The following is a 20457-nucleotide window of genomic DNA, read 5'->3' on the forward strand; positions in this document are numbered from 1 at the left end:
CCTACCCCTCTGCTCAGGGATCAGGGGAAGGTCTAGGGACCAATTCCTGCACGCTGAGTGAGGAGTTGCTCAGCAGCATTACTGAGAGATAGAGGCCTTCAGTTATGCCCCATTCACACAGACGTACCCATCTGGAGCTAGGAAACCAAGGCCCTGTTTTGCTTGCACTTTCATGCATTCCTGCCCTAGAAATCAAACTGCATGTCTGAGAACAAAATTAAAAACTATCTCCTGACTGTCATTAAAAACTGACTCCTGACTAGGAGGAATCTATTTTCAATACCCTTCTTGTCAATGTCCTTCTTGTCGTGAGGGGCCCAAACCTGAACACGGTTTTCGAGGTGCAGCCTCACCAGTGCCAAGTACAGGGGCGATGACTGCCCTGCTCCTACTGGCTACCCTGTTCCTGATAGAAGCCAGGAGGCCCTTGGCCTTCCTGCCCTCCTGGGCACCCTGATGGCTCATGTTCAGCTGGCTGTTGATCAGCACCCCCAGATCCTTCTCTGTCACGCAGCTCTCCAGTCACTGCCCCAAACCTGTAATGCTCCATGGGGCTGTTGTGACCGAAGTGCAGGAGCTGGCACTTGGCCTCACTGAATCTTGTGCACTTGGTCTCTGACCATCAATCCAGCCTGTTCAGATCCTTCTGCAGAGCCTTCCTACCCTCCAGAAGATCAACTCTTCCTCCCAGCTTTGTGTTGTCTGCAGATTTGCTGGGAGTGCCCTCAATCCCCTCATCCAGATCATTGATAAAGATTGTTAAAGAGGACAGGCCCCAACACTGACCCCTGAGGAACAGCGCTTGTAACCGGTTGCCAGTTGGATTTAACTCCGTTCACCACCACTGTCTGTGCTCGGCCATCCAGCTCAGCCATCTTCGCCCAGTGAAGAGTCCACCCATCTAAGCCACAAGCTGCCAGCTTCTCCAGGAGAAGGCAGTGGGAGACTGCCAAAGGCCTTATTGAGGCCTAAGCGGACCATGTCCATGGTCTTTCCCTCATCCACTAGGCGGGTCGCCTGGTCACAGAAGGAGATTAGGCAGGACCTGCCTTTCACAAACTCATGAACCCCTGGTTGTCACACATAGGTTGTGTGATCGCCCTCAAGATGATCTGCTCCACAATGTAATGGATTTTGAATGTTCACACAGTAACAGCTCTTCTGGTAGTAAAGAATCACCTGGGCAGTTTGCTTAATTGAACAGGTTTGAGCTTTCTCAGTATTTGGCTTTGTAGGTGAAAAAAAATCACAGTAGCAGAAAAAAACCCACCTCAGTATCTGTAGTATAAGTAATGTTCTATAACTATTTTTTTTTTTTTGTTATGGTCTGAACACCATACCTGCATTCTGGTTTCTTAAGAAAGGCACTTGAGTTCAAGCTGTTCCTTCTCCCAGTCATTACAAACAATCATCCTCTCAATTCCTCACCCTCTTATTTCACTGATAAAACCAGCCAATATGATTCAGCTGGACAGAGCCTCTGCTGATGCATGAATTCTTCTTTGAAACTAAGTTCATTCAAGGTAGCAGTCCCATTTCCTTTCATTGTTTTTGGAGATCTGCTCCTCTTCTCCAAATCCAGATGCTGCCAGCATTGGAGACATGCAACAGTCACAAGATACATCTGAGAGGCTTTTGGAAATGTGGTTGATACTGTGGCAAGTGAGACCGATCCGTTTAGTCTGAGCACTGTGCACCTTTTGTCCCTGCACTGTGAGGTGGCCATGCAGGGGCAGGTACAAAGAGCTCAGGAGCCAAGATGTCAACATCATGGAAATGAAAACGTAGGGGATTTCTGGGGAATTATTTCAATTCCCCCATCTGAAAATAGGGAGCGTGGCAGACTAAGAAAACAAGCAGTTCACTGCTGAATAGGAAATGTGGTGAGCTTGAAACACACTGTCTGCATTTTCTGTTCTTGGCTGGGGAAATGGGCAGTTATTGAAATGCAAACAGCTGCTTCCAGCAATAAATTTAATCAGGGTTGATGACAAGACTTGGCTAATGAACAGCACATTAGCTGCAAAACCACAATCTGAACACAAAAAGCTGTTTTCGAGTTTGAGCATACAGAGTGCCAGAAACTCTTAGGCAGCGTGACAGCAAGGTGAGTCTCATGCTCCATATAAAGTGTAATGTGTTGCAGCATCATACCGCTCCTCCTCAACTGCAGGATGTCCCCCCAAATCCTTGGTATTTTATTTAAATTTTAAAAAATCTACCTATAACTACATCTTCACAAGTATAACCCACTCCTCAGAGAACCTCAATTTGTTTGAAAGTGCAAACCTGTTCTTGTCCAGCTGTACCAACTATCACCTAACTGTAGTTCTTAATTATTGTATTTTAGGTAAGCCACACGGACTGTCTCTACTTCAGCTTTTGAAGACCAACTGTGGCCACGTGTGGCTGTCCATGAGTATAAGTGAAGCTCAGTGCCTCCTACAAGAAATGTGACAGTAGATGCTGCTATTGCCTCTCCCAAAGACAGTGTGCAGATATTGTCAGGTTGGCAGCTCGACACAGTGCTGTGGCTGTCATTAGGTATCCTCCTCAAGAGCAGGAATAAACTGGATGGCTGCACGAAACATAAGCTAAAACCCTTCCTCAGGACTTAGCTTTGTCCAAGAAAACACAAGGCAGTTCTAAAAGCTGCAGGAACTCCTTGGGAATCTGCAAATAAATTCCACACTCCTGCTGTTTACTTACTTCAGAACAAAAATTGCTCTCCAAACTGGAGGCAGCTTCCGAATTCCACGCTTCTGGAAAAAAAAAAGTTATGGGAAGGCAAGAAATGCATCTGCAACATGAGATGGCTGGGAAGGGATTAGCTGCTTCCCTTTTCTGATTTTTGCGTGTGTGTGTGGTTAATTTATGATATACTTGAAAGCCCCAAAAGACTTGTTCTGAAGGCTAGTTTCTTTTAAATGTCCTGTGTAAAGATGATCTGGAATGCACTGGAAGAATTTATAATGTCAGCAAACACGATACCAAAAGCAGCAAGACATTTAATGCTGAGCACAGAACGGGGGAGGGTTTTAGCATTAAGTAGTTCAAAATATGGTGGTTGTCTGCGTAACTGCATAACTCTGTGCTGGATTTTTAAGAATAACCGTATTGTTTGTAGAGGTGAGTGTAGGAATGATGGCTAAAAATGATACAGGGCACTACAGGTGGGGGAAGTTTCCATTTCAAGTGTTAGAATTTGAACACAAAAACAAGTACATTTTGAATTCTCTTGTGCCCGTGGTTTTGGCTAAATGGTATTAGATAATTTTACTATACAAATGAATAAAGTCTAGATTTGTTATCACAAGTAATTTTTTAATATGGTTTGTGACAAGCAATATCAAAGTTACCAACTCTCAAGCTTCATGTTCTGAAACCAGACAACTCTCAGCAACAAAAAAAAAAGTTGTGCACTGAAAAACATAGGAGGCATATTGTATTTTTTAATTAAATATGAAAACATGAGCTGTGTACATTATTTTTTTCCCTAGAAAACACAGCAATTTCAAAAGTTTATCATAAAATATTTTCATGAAATGAGTGAACCAGCAAACACATGCACTTGTGTGCCTTCCCCCCTCCCAAGATAAATGTGATAAAGAGACATACGCGAATGTAAAAGTTAACAGAACAAGTGGCTTTTTGTCTTCATTTGGTTCTTTTTGGAAAGGATGGAATGTAACATTGTGCTCGACTTTGTCACAACAAAAAATATTTGGTGCAATATTTTAACATTTTCTTTTTAAGTTTCAATCTGGTGGAGAAAAATACCTTTTCTATAATAAAATATGTCTGCTCTTTTTAAAATGTCACTTTTTTGCAGAAAATAATTTTGTAAACTGTAATTTCAAGGGCAAGGTAGGCGGTGTCATGTCAATGTCCCCCCCTCCCACTTAAAAAGGTGATCTGTTATCTGAAGCAAAACAGGAAAACACACAAAAAAAAAAAAAGAAAAAAAAGAGCGGAGCGGAGGCTGCTTTGCAAAGAGAAAGAAGGGTGTGTTGGACGGGGGAGAGGGGAGGGAGCGTGTGGTGGGACAGAAAAAAGTTAAAGGTCACTTTCGCCATAGAGCGCTGTGGAGAAGGACATGTAGTCCAGGGCGCCGGGCACAGCATCGTGGCCGTGGTACGGTGCCATCCTAGCAATGCAGTATTCAGCCTGGTCCGGAGGCAGCTCCCGACGTAGCTCATCCACAGTGATGTAGTTCTGCAGAGGGGACACAAGAGGAAGCGACTGTTATTTTCACCACGCTGGCCTTCCTCAGGGAGGCAGAAATTGCTCCTTGCCCAAGCAGGGCAGCAGACTACAACCAGGGCCAGACCACAAGGAGCAGCCTAGTATCACACATCCACACAAAACTGCTTCGGGCTCATGGCTGGTGGGAAAACACAGGCAGTTCCCCTCATAGTTTGGCCACGAAGGCCTATTTACAACAGAGAGAAGGGTTGTTTTAGCAGGAGAGGTGCTGGCGCACCTGAAGAGAAGACCTGGCGGGAAATAAGGGGAGTTGTTAGCGAAAACCTCCTTGCCTTCCTCATGAAAGAGCTCGCTCTGAAGGCAAGGAGGAAGCAGCAGAAACTTCATTTGGAGTGAGGCCCTCACTGGCAGGAGGTAACAGCTGTTGCTGCTGCTGGGTAACTGCTGTTCCCTCTCCTCAAAGCAAGGAAATGGCCGTTCCCACTATCACTGGTACAGCCAGCAGACTTTGGATTCATTCCACAGCTTCCCTCACAATCCTTGCCTTTCACAGCAAACATTTTTAATAGGCAAGCAAAATTATGAATGTAAATTTGTGTAAATTTGTCTTTTGGAGATGGACTGAGCTGAGGCTAGCTTGGCTCCTCTCCACTTCATGCAGTCGGTAACAGTACTTGCCTGTTTACTAAGCAGTATGTGGTCTTTAGCTGACTGACTCATGGGCTTTTGCAATCCTCTGAATAGAGGTTCAGGTTTCAGCGCATCTCTCTCTCCGTTGACTTCTTATTCTTTCCTTCCTGCCTTTGAGTTGCATGATTGGAATGAGTAAGAGGTATTTTTCTTCATAATGAAATACGGTCTGATTCATGCTACAGTCACTAGAGCATGTTAAACTGACAATCATACTGTACTTAACAGAGTAAACAAGTTAATAAATAAAACTGTAGCAAAAGAACATTTATTTCTTTGGTGTTTTTAGCCTGTGACAGTAATCTGGAATTTTCTACTCTTGGAAAACAATAGGGCTGACTTCAGCCACATAGCACGTCTAAACGAAAGGTGGGTAGTAGAGGGTGCTGCATGATAGATGATGATAAGATTAATAGTGAAACATGGAAAACAGTCCTGGAATTAAGGATAAGTCATTACATCTGAGAAATTATATGCCCTATTTCAAGTGAGATGAATAATAGCAATTAGGGAGATATTTTAATGTCTTATATATATTTTTATATATATACATAAATATATATAAAATCTCTATATTATTTGCTGTTTAAAAAATAGTTGTGATTGTATAATAAAAGTAAAAATATATATTTTTTTGGTATCAGCTGGTTCCACTGATTATGCACATTTAAAAAAAAATCTTCATCTTTTAAGCTTTCCTATTTTTGATCCATTTCTAACAAAAAGATTCTCCTTTTAAATAAATTATTAATAGCAGATAGAGTGTATCCTACACAAAAATAGTGTTGATTGTACAACCTCTGACAGAGATGCACATACATCTCAGAAAGATCATCTCAAGTTTACAGCTGTTGGTAATTAATAACTTTTCAAGACTAATCAGGAACCATCTGTTGAATCTGCTTATACATTTAAAAATAACCGATAGCAACCAAGCTCTTAATTAATTCTTCAAGCAAGAGTGGGTAACATAGTCCTGACTGACAGCTGACCAGGACTGTCAAATGCCCTGGCAGGTCACAATTAACCCACGTTTTAGCCTTCTGCTTCTCTAGTGCTTCACGGTGCTCCTGTGCAAACCTTTCATGCTGCAGTGCTCTCCCTCTGAGACGGAAGGGCAGAGGGGAAGCAGGAGTAGGGCACGTTGGAATGGAAGGTGCAAAGCCTCACCTTGTCTCCAGCCAGGATCTTGAAGGAAGCCATAACCTGGTCAGCAGTGTCTGTATCTGCTGTTTCCCGGGACATGAAATCGATGAAGGCCTGGAACGTCACTACTCCCATGCGGTTAGGGTCAACGATGCTCATGATGCGGGCAAACTCGGCCTCTCCCTGGAGAACAAGAGAGCCACGTAAGCCCGGACATTTAGGCAGTAATGCTATGAGGGTGAAGAGAAGCTGTTCAGCAGCACAACTCACAGCTAGGACAAAAAAAAATAAGCCAAACAGAAATTACTTCCATCTTTTATCACTTACTGCCTATCCTGCAAGAATGCTTCCTACTCATTTGTCATCAGAAAACAATATTCTCAGCTGTGTCCTAGGATAACATCCAGCTCCAGCTAGTTCTACAATAATAGCCCTATTAAAGAATTGGATCACGTAGACTTCAGAGAAAGATGCTAGTTTCTCTATAATACATGTCACATTAGATATCTGTAGCAATGTCTGAAGATCTGCATCATCAAATCCTTTAATTTCTATTTACTGAAGAGAACTTCTAGTGTTCTCTCTTCAGCTGCTAGGAAAGAATCCACGAGGATAAATTCTCCAGGGCTTTCAATAGTGTCTGGTTCATCTTTACTAGGTAGGCTTTGGAAAGAAGGTCTTACCCATCTAGAAAGAGCTAGGGAAGAAGCCTTTACAGGAAAGAGAAGTTTGCTATAAAAGCCAAAATCACAGAATCACAGAATGCTTAAGGTTGGAAGGGACCTCAGAGGTCATCTAGTCCAACTCCCGCACACACAGAGTCACCCAGAGCACGGGGCACAGGGCTGCGTCCAAGCAGGTTTTAAACATCTCCAGAGAAGGAGACTCCACAACCTCTCTGGGCAGCCTGTTCCAGGCCTCTGGCACCCTCTCTTGCAATGCCTTTTATTTTCTTTCCTTTTTTTTTTTTCTTTTTGCATATAAACAGAAGTTTGTCTGTTTCCATCTCTGGGATTCCTTCCCCCAGTTAAGGCAGAGGGGAGAAGAGAGCTGAGCCTTCTCCTGAGAACAGGCTCTTCCAATAGATCCAGACCAGTATATTCTAAGAGCAATATGCACACAAGAGCTTGAGATATGTAATCAGATGTTAGTATGGTTTGGCACCTTATATTAAAAAAAGAGTATCTGTTTATACTGAGCTGATGAATAAGGCATGGATCCTGCTTGGCCTGACATCAGGAGCAACGGTGCTGAGGGTACTGATGAACCTCTCTGCCCTGTGATGAGCCTCAGTTTCTGGGGAAGCTCTTATTACAGTTAGTGTCCTTCTCAAGGTGCCTCATGTTACTGCTCTGAACACACCGCTACTCTGGCACGGGAAAAGCTACGGGACGATGAGTGGACCTTGAACCTATTTACACGAACAGGAAGGAGAGATGTGAAATAAATGGCAGGAACGAGAGGAGCAGCATTTGAGAGTATTTAGTTATTGGACTCCATAGACTTCTGATGAGTTTCACTGCTACGTAAGGGAGTTATGTGTTGCTGTGCAGAGTGCACATGCTAACATGAGAAAGACTTTTGTTTTTCCACTTGAAGCTATGCAGTTTAATAAATATAATCCTTATTTCAAGTACACAGGAATTACACAGTAAATTCCTTTTTTTTTCCTTTCAGTTACAGCAGCAAGAGAAGATTTTCAAGTGTACAAGGCACACTAGGTTTAACTTCCATTTCTGATAATTCTGGAAAATAAGGCTGCGTTTACCTTGATTCATTACACATTCTGCCTTCCCCTTTGAAGGAGACTACATGAATCACTTTGAACAGGAGCGACAGAGGGCTCTACATTACCATATTGTAACCCATGGAGATAAGGCAGGCTCGGAAATCTTCACAATCCATCATACCAGTCTTCTTCTACAGGGAATGATGCAAAGATGGAAAAAGCCAAGAGAGAAGATGGAGACCAGTCCAGGGAGAAATGAACCCACAGGAGAAATTACAAAGAATGAGTTTGAGAGAGGAGGAGATGAAAGAAAGGATATGCGGGACAATGGAAAACAATACAACACAGGTAGTTCGTGAAATCATGAAGCAAAGATGTTTTGGACATGGAATAGTTTACACGCAAGAAATATATTAAAGATTAAAAAAAAGATAGAAATTAAGTTATCAATCCAGACAGGTGTAGAGATGGAGAAGAAAAGGAGCATTAAGTGACACAGAAGCAAATGGAATAGTTTGAAGACATAAAATAAATTATCCCAAGGCAGACAGTTAGGGAATTAAGGAGGAGTAGATACCAAAATACATTTAAATAGCAAGTAGTACAGAAAAGTGATGCATATATGGTCGAACACAAGGACAGCAATGACAGATGGATTAAGACAAACAAGAAAAGAAAGGAAAAAACTGTTATTTCTTCACAGTTTAATATCTGGCTGTGTTCACCACTAGCATTCAGTACCTGTGCATCGTTTCCAATATCGTAACCCAAGCTGATGAGACAGGCTTTGAATTCCTCAGGGCCAAGTGTGCCGGAGTGGTCCTGGTTATGCGGTGTGCCAGGCAGCGGGACATGCAGTGCCAGTGGGGTGACGGTGTGGGGCAGAGGGAGAGGAGACATGGGGAGATTGAAGGGCAGTGGAAGGACAACAAACAGGTGCACCATGCAGTGGATGAGAGGAAAGGGAGGGAGAGGAGGAATGACATGCGGGCAGAAAGACAGAGAAGAAAAATATAAAAAGTGCACAACGTTAGATACCACAATGACATTTCAAGACGTGCTAAAAATGCTCTTGGAACAGTTGCTTTTCAGAGAGCTCATCACATCTTCAGAGCATTTGAATGACAAAAACAGTTGCCGCTGGGAGGCCTCAAGAACCTCCGTTTCCCAAGTGAACTACTCGCGTCACTGCTCATTATTATCCCCAGTGCCAGAAGCCCTGTGTTTCACTAGCAACCCAGAGTGCAGGGAAGCAGGCAGAGGCGGTGGGAAGCATTGCCTTATTCTTGCAGTGAAAGATCCCACCAAAGCAGCAGCCTAGGGCATTTATATCTGGCAACACTCCCAAGGAGGCTTCAGCAGAGCATCCCAGGAGTAAACAAGGAGAACCAGCTGGGGCCTGGGAGGGCAGTGGTCTCGCTGTACTTATGAGACCTGTACATGAGGTAGAGCTTTGATTGGCAAAGCTATCTGTGTTTAACTCTGAGAAGAGCATGGCTGTACAGCACAGCAGAACTCGGCTCCACAGCTGCTCTTCCCTGCCCTGCTCATTCCTCACCTTCCCAGTGCTTGAATGTACCCATGGCCATGAACCCCACACAGGACTCAGAAGCCCTTTTCTCTCTGCACTACCAGTAAGACTGTTGTGAGACAAGGGGCAAGTGCCATGAAGGTCAAAAGAAAAAATCTACAGGTCTTGCTGGGTCCTATTGCTAAAAAAAATATGGCTTTGGTTACGCTTGAGCAGTGTGGGAAGGGCTGAAATTGCCAGTGTTCAGCAATCTGACAGAGTGAGCAGTATTTGGCAGAGCAGGCGTTAGCCATAGTCTCCGGAGACCCTTCCATCAGTGTGCAAGTACTGTGAGCAACCAACATCTGCCTCATTGACTTGGAATCTCTGTAGATGGATTGCTAGTGGATTTGCAGACAATGTTGGTATTGATGCCCAGAGAACCTGAGATGGTTTCAGGCTTGGAGGACCGTTTCTGCCTTCCTGCATGACATCCTGGTAACACCCTTGCCACCTGGGTGGCACAGGTACGCCCGCTGATGGCCTCTCCACGGCAAAGGAAGAGCAGCAGGCAGAGTGACAAATGAGGAGAGGATTTCCACCAAGGATTTCTGTTCTTTTTGTGCTTGTTAGTGCTTTGGTAGGTGTTTCTGCAGTGAGGCAAGGCAGGCTTTACTTCATGGCTTATCTACATCATGCAGTGCCATGCTGAGTACAGATCCTCCTCTTTGCTCCGCACAAGAGTGATACTAATTTCTGTTCCTGTTGAAAGCTTGATGCATCTATACCATTTGCTGTGTCTGTGGCTACATCAGGCCCTTCTTTAATAGCGTTTGTGTGATGATATTGACAACAGGTGCTCCAAATGTTTTCATAAACCAAAATAATAATCTGCTCTCTGGAAAAGCAGGGGCAAAAACCTCATTTCCTGAATAAGCCTTCAAGCTTTCTCATACCTCAGCTTAGTCAGGAAATTTCCCTTTTCAGGGAAACTCCTCCCAAACTAATAGTGACTGGGCAGTCTCCACAGGAATGACTAGTCCATGGAAGTGACACTTGAATGACACTTGAATGAAACATCTTCCACTGATCTAGTGTTGTCAGAGTGACTTTTTTTCCTTTAGTTGCACTATGCAGCCCAAATGGAAGCTTGTAGCTTATCAAGCTGTAGTCAGCACCAACTTACCCTGTCAAAATGATTGAAAGAAGCCCGGAATTCATTCATCTGTTCCTGGCTGATTCCTTTGGCATCACGGGTCAGAATCTGGTTTTCCACTTCATTGATGGTTCTAGCAATTGTTGTTAGTAGCTGCTCCCAACCAACTCGGATATGCTGGAAAAGTGGAAAAGATGATTTTTAGTTTAAAAAAGTACATCTTCTGCGTCTGGGACCCTTGGATCTAATGCTGCAAATTTGGATCTTTGGTTCCTACTGCAAACTAAATGATCCTGGGGGGCAAGGCACAAGCGGTCAATTTGCTCAGAAAAGCTTCCTTCTTATCTGCAGTGTGAACCAACAGGATGAAAAAAAGTCTGGATTTTGACTGAAAAAATATTTAGGAGGCCAATTCTCACTTGCAAGAGTCTTGGTACTGTTGCAAAGCTCTTTTGACTAGTCAGCTCAGCACAGTGAGGGCCTTTAAGGCAACTGAGACTCAAACCCAGCATTTCTAGCAAATAGCTGGGCAGAAAACCCTCCCTACAAGAACCAAGAAAATAAACCACAGTCCTTGGAGGACACTGGTGCATCAGACACATAGCTCCACTGCCTCTGCTGTGTTGCTTAGTGGAGGGCTGGCCAGAAATCAAAAGGCAGGTTTCAAAGCCTGTCTGTGTTCTGCTGGACTCATGATGAACTTAGATTGCTTCCAAAAAACCTCACATTGTCAACAGAAAGCCAGACTCTGATTTTAAAAATCTTTTGTTGCATTTTTTTTTCTGCCAGGCTTTAGCAGCTCAACACCACAAGCACTGTCCCAGTCTCTCTAATCCCAGCAGATAGGCTGCCACTGTCAGGTGGCACAATCAGGAGGAGTGGGACCAGCCCATTTTTCAAGCAGGACCGTTGATCTTATTTAGTTTATTTCTATCATTTATGTTTGGAAGTATAGGGGACTAAGTTGGCCTGAAGTACAACAGGGCAGAAAGGACAAGTTTTTGCACGCTTAGTCATCCTGTCAAGCTTGCTGCTTTCCTGAGAACCAGAGCACGTTGCCAGAGCTGGATGTGGCTCCTGGCCACTGCAGATCAGGCTGTTACACACCAGCAGGGAGAAGGCTTCCAAAACACTCACCTCCATGGTGTAATTAGTGTGCTTGTTGTCAAAGATGAGCGCCTCCTGGATCTGCTGGTGGTCTCCCTCCAGCTGGTCGATCTTTGGTTTGTAGTTCACAATGCTTTTCTCATACTGCCGCAAGTGGTTGAGCTGGTCCTCCAGGGTCCCGTGCATCTCTATCGAAATACGGCCGATCTCCTGCAGAAGCAGCACCAGAAGTGTTGCAGCACGTCAGAAGGACAAGCGTAACCAATATTTATTGCAGCTGTTTCACCCTCACCCACGATGACGTGACTCAGAAGTTTAGCCTCACCAGAGACGCTTTTAAAGTTCTACAGACAAGAGCAAAAGCTCTGCTAGTCAGTGATTCCCTATCCCTTTCTAGCAGTTGAGGATTTGGCTTGGATTTGGCTACCCTACTACCTTATGGACTGCAACTTCCTTCTTTTTCATCCTTGTATTAAGTAGATCTTGTGCTACATCCAATTCAGAGATTGTCCAGGGCTTCATTTAAATTTTTGATGACATTCTCAGCTCTCCTACGGTAACTGCTCTGTGACAATTTCCTTCTTAAACCAAGAAAGAAATGCAAGAAACCTGATCAAGCAGAATTATGCTTCCCCTGCCTTCAGAAGAAGTAACTGAGTGTGAGCCAGCTCAAGTGAGAGTTCTGCAAAGACCAACTCAGAGCACTGGCAATACACTCCGAGGAATAACCAACCTGGGCTGACAAACACCTTCCCTGACTACAAGTACCAATGAGGATCACAGAGGAAAAGAGAATGTTTTAAGAAGAACAAAACGCTACCTCCATCTTGGTCTGGATCCAGGGCCCGATGACATTGGCCTGGGCACCGAACTGTTTGCGAAGCCGTTCGTTCTGCTGCTGCCGAGCATGTTCTTCCATCAAGGCTTGATCCCTCCTGGGAACCAGCTGCCGCACCTAGAGCATAAAGCACAAATAGGGCATTTGATGCACAGAAGGGCACACCTGCAACAATACAAAAACAGGCACAGAAGGAAGCAGTGGATATATTTACTGCAAATAACCTCTCATAAGGTTTTGGCTATGGTGGCAAGGCTTGTGCAATGTGAATGCCATCTGCTACAGGATGAATGCTGCAATCTCATCTTGGGCCACGGAAGACCAAGTTCATTCACCATCTAGTTTTCAGTGGTTCATGTTAATGTTCTTATTGGTAGTAAGAACCACCAGCACAACTGATATGAACTTTTTAGTTGCTCTTTTATCATTAGAGCAAAGGAAGTCAGTCACTACTGACTTGTAGACATAAAATATCTGAAGGGTGGAATGGTGAAGAGGGATAATGATTAGCAAGCCATACTTGCTTGTTGGGTCAGCTTGCTTTTAATTTAGCATCTTTCACAGAGAAAATAGCAAGTAAAAAGCATCTGATACTTAGGACCTGACATTTAGGCATTTACATTAAAGATCTCTTCCACTTTCCAAGCACTTGGTACTCAAGCTGAAAACAAGAGACAGAAGTGCAAGAGCTTAGCATTAGGCATGAGAGGACAAGTGGGAAAAAGCAATCCACTTCCTGGATCCCAGAAAACGAGCAGCAGCCTCCTCCCTGCAAAAATGCAAGGCTGGAAAGAACTCACGTGTTCCCATTTGCCGTTGATCTCCTGTGGGGTAATCGTGGTGTAAGGGTTGGTTCCAGCCATGTTGACATGGTACGTCTGGACAATCTTTGAGACTTCATTGTGAATTCCCAGGATGGCCTGTCGCTCCTTGTCGGCATCCGGCAACGTGGCTTTGAACTGCTCGTGGGCTGTGGTCAATCCCTGCAGCAGGAAGGCAGCAGCAAAGGCAGGGTTAGAAGAGCACCAGTCACTGAAGGGCCTCTGCAGTAAGCCTATTCCTACAGATGTGACTGCCAAAGCTCATCCACTCTCAAGATGCAAAATACTCTAATACATTTTTCAGGTAACCTCAAACATCACTACACAGGCAGTTTTAAGCAGTTAAATGAAGTCTTGTTTTTCCTGTCTCTGTCCCATGTTGATCAGTGACAGAGATTATACCCCAAAACATGGTGGAATAATTCCTGCTCATAAATTAGGGTGAGCTAATCCTCCAACAGTGAGAGAAACTGTTCAGTGACAATAATGTGTGTCAACCCTCCATGAAGATAATCTGACTGCTACCATTACTTCATAGCAGCTACATCTCACTAGTTTACATGGTCCGTGTTTTCCCTCTCCTACAAGGAATGCAGTAATTCTACCTCTGAGATGATTCCAGTTGGGTGCAGGAGTCAGACACAGTCTGGAGAGAGGCACTTGGAATTAGGGGAAGGTCTCCCAGCCTACAGCAAACTCACGTAGGCCACACGTGCTCCTGCTGCTGCCAACGGCTCCCTCTCCCTGAGCACAAGTGGCCCTTTCTGTTCCCCTTATTGCTGCGGTGCCCGGCCTGTGATCCAAGGACTGATGGCAGGGCCACAGTTGCTGGTGGTTTGTGGACAGCTGACAAGCCAGTTGGTCCTGGCTCATTTCCCACTGCTTCTACAGGCCTTTAAGGTATTTAATCCCATAAGCCTGGAAGATAAAGACTAGGGAAGCAAACGCAGGGGAAAAGGCAGCAAAGGGAATGGGGGACAGAAAGGCATGTGCAGGGATAAAGGAGGGAACAGTGTAGACAAAAGAGGAATAAAAGTAAACCACATGATTGACCACTCTCTCACAATATACGTGCTGAAACTACTTTTGCTAAAGTGCTTCCTTACATAGTGACTCACTATTTCGCAGCTGCTGCAGTGGCCATAGAGATGCACTGCAAGTCTAGAGGGCTGGGAAAGATATTGCAAACAGTCACTAAAAGACGATGCAAATGTTTATAAATGACGTTCAGATTTGGTCTGTGTTAAGAAAAACATCATGAACTCTTTTTTTCCGCTCCCCTCCATGAATGAAGGGAGGACACAGCCAGCAGCAGCTGTGTAACAGAGCGCACACCAGGACAGGGCTATCTTTCTATCCCTCCTTCCCCTGGGCTGCCTCGTGTCCCTCACTGGCATCCCATTCATTGATGGCTGTGCTGCTTTCTGCCCCTCCTGCAAAGAGTTGCCCAGGTATTGACAAACTGTGATGAAGCCCTCAAAGAGCACCATGTTAGAAGGAAATTATGGCAACAGTACAGGAGCTGGTAAGGACCAGAAAATCCCGGTTCTTCATTTTGGCTAGCCAAATCCAAATGAATGTTAGGATTTTTTTCATGAACTCATCAAGCAGGAAAAATAGAAATCCCCACTGGCACCTAGGGAAGGGTAATTTATGCTGTTAAAAATTTGAAAATTACCTGTAGGTACCTCAAGGTCTTTTCCTAACACCTTTCCAAAGGCAAGAAGCCTAAAATGAGCATCTCAGTTTTGCCAGTTGAGAGCCAGGAAGCCTTTAGCTTCAAATGGTGATCCAGCAGCAAAAGAAAGAATCCTTATTTCTCCTATGCCCAGCACTGAGACATAGCTGGTGGCTCAGAGACTGCCCTCCTGGCCCATCACATCGGACCAAATGATCAGAACATGATGCTGCATGGGACAACTGCCTTGCAAAACCTGAGAGCGGCATTAAGCCTGTAATCATTTGGATAACGAAAGATCCCAGACCATGAAAGACCCTCTCAGCTTTCAGGGCTTCAAGTGTGAGAGTTTGCAATCACATCGAAAATTTACATTTGGTTCTTTGTACTCAGCTAGATGTGTGAACACATCTCATTTATACTGAGATCCAGGTTTTTGGAGGAAAAAAAAATCAACAAAAAAGAACACACTTCTTTTGTTTCTGCTGCTAAGGCTCACTTGCAAGAGCAGAAGCACCATCACACAACCGACACACTTGGCACTGATAGGAATACAGAAGATCCCAACCTCTTTCTACACCTCCGCCCTCGCAGTGCGGACTGCTCCGTACCTGGATTTCCTCAATGGTGTGAACGATGAACGTGTCCTGCAGGTCCTCCATGGCCCCTTCCATCCAGTTATTGAAAGGGGCAGCTCGTTTGGCATACTCCAGGTACAACTGATCAATCGTTTCCAGTAGCTTCTCTGTTCTCTGGATATACCCCCCAGAAAGGAAGAAAACCAAGAAAAACATTTAGAGAATTGTCATTGCAGAGCTGGGTTGTCTCAGCTGCTCCTTCCTCTCAGACCTCCCCTGTGCTCCCATAAGGGCACCACGTTTTTCTGTAATTAAGAGATTACATGTTGGATTTTCCTCTCTTTGAGGGAAAAATCTGAGGTCTTTTAAAATGAAACAAAGACTTTTTTCATGCAGAACAATACTGCAAAACACAAGTGGAAACAGTTCAATAACTTGAGAGCAAATGAATGTCACCATAAGTAGGCTGGAAGGACAGAGGCAGACTGATCACACTGAAATACAGCCCGAGTTTATAATATGGGATATTCTAGGAGTGGATAAGGAGTTGGATGTTCCTGCCCACTGCAACTTGCTTCCTGCAAATGACTTGCCACGCACTCCCAAGGCTCCAAGCAGGAACATGTCTCACCTCCAAGGCCTCTCTACGCTTCTGGGTTAAGGCCCCCAGATTATCCCACTGATCACAGATCTTCTGGCACCTGGCATTGACGCTTGGTGAATCATAATAGTCCAGCTCACTGCAGCGGGCGGGGGGAAGAAAAGGACAAAAAGTCAAATAAAGGCCTTTTGGAGAAGAAAGAAAAATCCATTAGGAATTTTTTTATCAGCCTCAAGAACAGAAATGAACAAAGTGCTCGTGCTCTCTGAGGGGAGAGGGGGCCAGAAAGGCAGCAGTGTCTAGCTCTGGAGCTGCTGTATGTTAACGCAGCACATCAAACAGCACGGAACAGGAAGAAAAACAACCACCACCCAAGACCTCCTTACAAAGGGCTGTGCTGGCTGCCTGAAGGCAATAGCTGGGCACTGGGGGAAGGGAGCAGAGAACTCTGCTCAGGCTGGAAATCTGCAGACTGTGAGCAGAGCAGTGTGCCCCTGTATTCTGCTCAGGAAAATGCTCAGCACAGCTACCTGGATCTTGCACCTCAGCAAAAATGAGCAGCAAGGGGCTCCTTATGAATGCCAAGAAGCTACCTAGGAGCTGCAGAGTACAGGAGGCAACCTCTGGGTGCTATGGGATAGCCTCAGTGCATGATCCATTCGTTTATTACACCAATTATGGAATTACTGTGTAGGTTTCTCTCTGGTACTGCTGATAGAAAGTGCTGTGCCTGGGATGTCTGTAGCACAACCCTCATGAAAAAAGGCCTGCTAAGAGTATGGCAGAGAAAAAGAGCGCAAGGGGTAAACTGAAACTAGAGGTCTTGTATTTGTGCTCTTGGTTCTGCATGTGGTCAAAGAGGGAGAAAATGCAGGCAGGGAGAGACTAGCCAGGCACAGAGACATCAACCTTGAAGAAGGAGGTGGAATAACTCGCTGGGCTACTAAGTGACTCTGGGCAATTTGGTGATTGTTTCTCTAAGTAGTAGTGCAGGTTTAAATAGTTTTGTTCTCTCTCTCCCAGTTTCATTTCTTCCCACCACTGTACTGCCCTCTTCAAGTGTGTGGGCAAAACTGTTTGGTGGAGTCTTGTGGTAAGCTAGTCAGGAAACTGATTTGGGCTAAAAATAACCTTTTTTCTTGGCTGGATTTTTAATCCAGATCAGTTCCTTGATCTACTTTGCTGCCGAGCCAGCACTGCTGCTGAAGGAACTGCTTCTGAAAGCCCAGTATGTAAGGTGCCCTGGCTGGAGGAATGGCCCTGGGGTCCCAGTGTGCTGAGCTCCTCGAGACACCCTGTATGGGCAGCCCCAGGGGCTTCCTGCAGATCCCTGTCACCTCCCTGGCAGTGGGTCTGTGTGGTGCAGAGAAGGGCTCCCACAGCCCTGCCTTTTCAGATGCAGTCTCTTTGCTGAGAAAGAAGATAGCTTTTGGGAAGAAGGCAGAGCCTTCTATTCTCACCCCTTTGAAAGAAACCACCTCCTCCCCAGCACAGCGCCGGGCCTCCCTGCCGCTGTTGGAGCTGCAGCTTTTTGGCCAGCCCGCAGCACGGGCCCCAGGCGCGGGTCGCCTAATGCTGACCGACGAGCCAGCCTTGGCTTTAATCGGACTGACACGGAGGATCACCCTGAACCCTCCTCCTGTACCAAGGTCAGTCCTCCGGTGGACAAGGGAGCCATTCTGTAAATCTGTGCTGGTGAAGATGATAATCTTGATCCAATAATCTGGCTTTTTAATGAAAAACAGTCCAAGAGCACTGATCTCAGCCCGGGCCCTGTATCTTACTTGAGATATGCCAATCTGATTTTTTTTTTCCCCCTTTAGAAGTGGGAAATACAGTCAAAGTCAAGTTCTTCAGACTAATTTTGCCAAGTAACACGTAAGGCTTCAAAATCTCTCTCCATATGCTGTAGTGGCCAATCCTTTACCTGCCTCCTAGTTCTAGCAACCAGTCTCCTGCACTGACGAGAGCCCAGCTCTCCTGGAACCTCCTGCATCACTCCGCACTCCTGCAAATGGAGCTGGGTGCAGATTTCCAAGCAGGGAGGAAGCAAGGAGAGAACTGACTTGCTGCCCGGATGCCCTGGCACTACTGTGCCTGGCCAGGGTCTGGCTGGTGCAAAACTCCTACTGCAAAAGGCCTGAGGTGGTGACAGAGGCCACAGAGAGCTAAAACCATTGAGGAGTTTTTCACTGCCAGAATAAGCAGGACTTAATCCGCAAAAGGGAGTGAACTGGGGGCCTCTGGAGTGCCTGCTAACCTCTGCTGTTTCCTCCTTTTCCTGGAAAAGCATGACAGCGTTACAACTCTGAAACCCGGCAGAGGCCAGCCCAGAGGAGGGTCAGACTCTTAAAGAAGGGCTCACAGCAGCACAGTGAGCTGGCGAGGATGGAAACTTGGCTTGAGAACACAATTCTGCCTCCCCCTCATCAGCACCCACGATTCACTCATTTCCTGGCCTGCTCTTCTGGTGTGCCCAGATACTGGTGAACAGTATCCTAGATACTGTTTGGAAACACTGGGACTTCTCAACATTTTTTTGCATGGGGCTGGATTTAGAGCTCTGCGGAGGGTAAAGAGCAAAGCTGATTAAGGCCCGCCGGCCCCGCGGATCGGAGGCGCGCCGGGGTGCCGTACTTGAGCTCTTGGGCAATAGCAGCAATCTGTTCCACGCGGTCTTGGTGCGCGGCCAGGTCGCTCTCAAAGGCCTCGTGTTTCTTCAGCAGGGCCTTTATCTCCGAGAGCGTGGCAATCTCATAATCCTTCTGCTGCAGCATCGCTTCTTTACCTGGCGAGGGAGCCAAAGGACACACAAATGAAGCACAGGCCCGAGCACCTCGGAGCCAGTTCGGTTCCAAAGGGCTTCAGCCCTGCTGCAACACCCCACCCGCGGCTTGCCCCAATGCATGCTGTCCGGGAATCCTCACTTGGAAACCACCGAGTGTGAGTTTGCCTACAAGAACAGAGTTGGACAAATCATGCAGCTCAGGGCAGTGCTGCCACAGTTTACACTGGACTCCTCTCAGGATGCGCAAACTGGGCTATGCTCCTGTAAACGTGACCGGCAGCATTTACTGCACAGGAAGTTAGCTCTGGCTGCAGCAATCCCGGTTGCTTTCCTCCTCGCTGTAGCTCTACTCTACCCTTGCAGTTTTTCCTTTGACTCAGTTGGGAAATGTCGATGTTAGAGACAATATAGCAGATCAAGCTGATTTTGTTATTTCCGTATAAAATGAAAAATCAGCCTAGCACTCTTGAGGAAAATCTCATAGAATGATCCAAGCATGATTCCTCTCTTTCTCCCTAGATGACCAACTGCATGGAGCAGGGCTCGGGGGCAAGGGGAAGTATGTAGGTTGGCATTTACCATCTGTCCATGACTCGTGAATAGATGCCTTCTGCCGAAACTTCTCCGCCAGGTGGTCCAGCCTCTCTAGCCTCCGGATCTCATTCAATAACCACTCCTCATAGCCCTTCTCAGCCTGCTCTAGGCCTCCCCAGGCATTGTTTATGTCCTAGAGGCAGCAGCATGAGAAGAAAAGGCAGTCAGCAGACAGGGAGAGGGGGTCTTCGGCACTCACTTGTGCCACCGAGTGGCCCCCACTGTAGGTGAGCACACTTTGCCCACCCAGAGGCCTCTTTTTAGGCTCTGTTTGGGACATGCACCCAGTCACCCCCGCTCACCGAGACCATCTTCCCTTCCGAGGGCATGAAGGCTGGCCTGTTGCTGAGCCGCAGCTTGGTCTGCAACGTGTTGAAGTTGATCTCAAGTTGGCACTTCTCCTGCACCTTCGGGGGCTTGTGCAGGCGGCGGTAGTCGCGGAAGTCCTCCAGTTTCTGCTGCATGGCTTGCATGGTGTTCTCCGGCACCCGGTTCTCCAGCCAGGGGATGGTGCGACGGATCCACTCCAGCAGCTGCAAAGAGCCATGACAAAAAGCCCTGTGTTAAAATTACAGGTGCTGCTTTGACCTTATGAGGGACTGTTTACTTTTATGGGAGCTAACTACAAAATTCTGCCAACAGAAGGGCTTGTAAAGAAAAGGTTGGTATGATTCTCAGGAAGAACATTTAGTTTATGCATGATTCTCTCTTTATTTATGATTAACTTCCACTCCTCCTTCATCCAGTTCCTGACTCCTGCCAAGAAGTTCACCAGTTGTATTGGTATAAAATTCGTAGGACAGATGCTAGGAATTTGTACATTTCTGGGCAATACAAATTAACAGCTTTTCCCATTAGTTTCAGTAATTCTGGAGCTGCTTTTAATAAACTATAGAATCTCAAAGCTGCTACAGAGGAGATTTGTTTTAAAGCAGATTATATATACCTTTGGATATATAGTTCAATAATTCATTTTCCTCCAGCTAGAGGGGGTAAAAAGGAATTTTTCAAGGAA

At 45.7% G+C, this 20457-nt stretch overlaps 1 protein-coding gene across 6 annotated transcripts in view; it reads right to left on the reverse strand.

The window, feature by feature from the left end:
• Positions 1-3303: 3303 nt before the first annotated feature.
• The window catches only part of ACTN1 (actinin alpha 1), a 70087-nt gene continuing 52933 nt past the window's right edge, over positions 3304-20457 (reverse strand). For 2 of the 6 annotated variants that reach the window (XM_026038192.1, XM_026038191.1), the window contains exons 10-21: positions 19745-19975; positions 19428-19575; positions 18698-18848; positions 16091-16199; positions 15493-15633; positions 13183-13365; positions 12365-12499; positions 11575-11754; positions 10468-10614; positions 7897-7962; positions 6067-6225; positions 3304-4215 (exon numbers count right to left, since the gene is read on the reverse strand). In XM_026038192.1, coding sequence (XP_025893977.1) covers positions 4057-4215; positions 6067-6225; positions 7897-7962; positions 10468-10614; positions 11575-11754; positions 12365-12499; positions 13183-13365; positions 15493-15633; positions 16091-16199; positions 18698-18848; positions 19428-19575; positions 19745-19975 — 1809 coding nt within the window. In that variant the 3' untranslated portion in view covers positions 3304-4056. Of the gene's footprint in view, positions 4216-6066; positions 6315-7896; positions 7963-8512; positions 8594-10467; positions 10615-11574; positions 11755-12364; positions 12500-13182; positions 13366-15492; positions 15634-16090; positions 16200-18697; positions 18849-19427; positions 19576-19744; positions 19976-20457 lie in introns of those variants that run through there. The other 4 variants (XM_026038190.1, XM_026038189.1, XM_026038194.1 and 1 more) reach the window with 3 other exon arrangements.

The sequence above is a fragment of the Nothoprocta perdicaria genome, unplaced genomic scaffold (genome assembly GCF_003342845.1).
Source record: "Nothoprocta perdicaria isolate Ctin4 unplaced genomic scaffold, notPer1 scaffold_204, whole genome shotgun sequence".
NCBI classification, from domain to species: Eukaryota; Metazoa; Chordata; class Aves; order Tinamiformes; family Tinamidae; genus Nothoprocta; species Nothoprocta perdicaria.